The sequence below is a fragment of the Elephantulus edwardii genome, unplaced genomic scaffold (genome assembly GCF_000299155.1).
Source record: "Elephantulus edwardii isolate Elephantulus edwardi_28Jun2011 unplaced genomic scaffold, EleEdw1.0 scaffold00292, whole genome shotgun sequence".
NCBI lineage: Eukaryota > Metazoa > Chordata > Mammalia > Macroscelidea > Macroscelididae > Elephantulus > Elephantulus edwardii.
In genome coordinates this window covers 173,172-174,795 of record NW_006400042.1, presented here as the reverse complement: position 1 = coordinate 174,795, position 1,624 = coordinate 173,172, and the positions used below count along the sequence as shown (strand labels likewise).

General features: G+C 39.8%; 1 protein-coding gene across 1 annotated transcript in view; it reads right to left on the bottom strand.

The window, feature by feature from the left end:
• LOC102876436 (zinc finger protein 678-like) overlaps window positions 1–1,568 on the bottom strand; it is a 17,615-nt gene extending 16,047 nt beyond the window's left edge. Inside the window, exons 1-2 of the mRNA XM_006900731.1 lie at window positions 1,513–1,568; window positions 27–1,264 (exon numbers count right to left, since the gene is read on the bottom strand). Of these exons, the coding sequence (XP_006900793.1) occupies window positions 27–1,264; window positions 1,513–1,568 (1,294 nt within the window). The remainder of the gene's footprint in view (window positions 1–26; window positions 1,265–1,512) is intronic.
• Between the last annotated feature and the right edge of the window lie 56 nt (window positions 1,569–1,624).

The following is a 1,624-nucleotide window of genomic DNA, read 5'->3' as shown; positions in this document are numbered from 1 at the left end:
CCTTGATCGTGAAAATTTATTCCTACAGTCTTGACATTCGTAGCGTCTCTCTCCTATGTGAACTCGTCTATGTTCAGTGAGGTCATATGACTGGATAAATGTTTCCCCACATTCCTCACATTCATAAGGTCTCTCTCCTCTGTGAATTCTTCTATGTTCAGTGAGCTGACTTGATCGTGAAAATGTTTTCCCACATTCCTGACATTTGTCAGGTCTCTCTCCTGTGTGAATTCTTCTATGTAACTTGAGTGGACGTGACTGGCTAAATGTATTCCCACATTCCTGATACTGATAAAGTCTCTCCCTTGTGTGAACTGCTCTATGTGAAGTGAGGCGACCTGATTCAGAAAATGTTTTCTCACATTCTGTACATTTATAAAGTCTCTCTCCTGTGTGAATTTTTCTGTGTTCCTTGAGATCAGCAAACCGTGAGAATGGTTTGCCACATTCTTCACATTCGTGAGGCTTCTCTCCTGTGTGTGTTCTTGTGTGTCTTCTAAGATGAGACAAGTGACAAAAGGTCTTCGAACATTCCTTGCATTCATAAGGTCTCTGTCCTCCATGAATTCTTCTATGTCTAATGAGGTGAATAGATTTTAAAAATCCTTTCCCACATTCCTTACATTCATACTGTCTTTTGGGAATTCCTCTTTGTTTAACGAGGTGATCCGACCGTGAGAAGGTCTTCTCACCTTCCATACATTGAACAGGTCTCTCTGCTGAGTGCATTTTGGCATGGAGAGTTAAAAGAGCAAGCCGAGGAAAGGTTTTTCCACACTGGTGACACTCATAAGGTTTCCCATCTGTATGTGTTCTTGCATGTCTCCTTAGGCATGACAAAGAACGCGGAGATTTTCCACATACCTTACAATTATAAGGCTTCTCTGTACTGTCAATGTTTCTGTTTCCTGTGCTGTCTGAAGTAGTAGTAAGGGGGGCAGAAGAAGAAAAGGGTTTCCCCTTTTCAATACACTCATAAAACTTTTCTAGAAAATTAAACGCTTCTTTGGAAACTAAAGGGAAAGGATCATTATAGGTCTCAGCACATTCCAAAGGTTCATGTTCATCTACCACATGGATCCAAAATGAAGAGAAGGTACAGAAATCTTTGCCACATTTCTTACATTCATGACCGGTGTCACCAAGGTCACTCCTCAACAGGTTTATGTCGACACGGTTGCAGGAATAACTTGGAAATCTGACGTGCAATTTCCCAGGGTGAGTGTCTTCAATCCTTTCACATGCCTCCTGTACTGTTTGACTTCTGAGAAAAATAAATATCACACAGTTGTAAGTGAGCGTGTTTCTGTAGGTCCACAATAGAACACAACGAAGGTGTGTGAGTTTAATTTCTCAAGAGTCTCATATGACTTCATTTAGCAAAATATAATTCCTAGAACTGCATTTACAAATCTAATTACACTTTCTGATACCTGTTTCCAAAGTCACAATGTTTCTCATGAGTATTTGCTGTGTTTTGGTATTTGTTTTTTTCATTTTCCTGATACTCACCTCGAATAGTTCTCTTTGAGTTTATGTAAATTTTCTTTGCCACACAGTTCTAACATTTTCCGTAACATGGAAGACCAAGGGTGGGTAGTCTCAAAGAATGTCAATTGAGTAC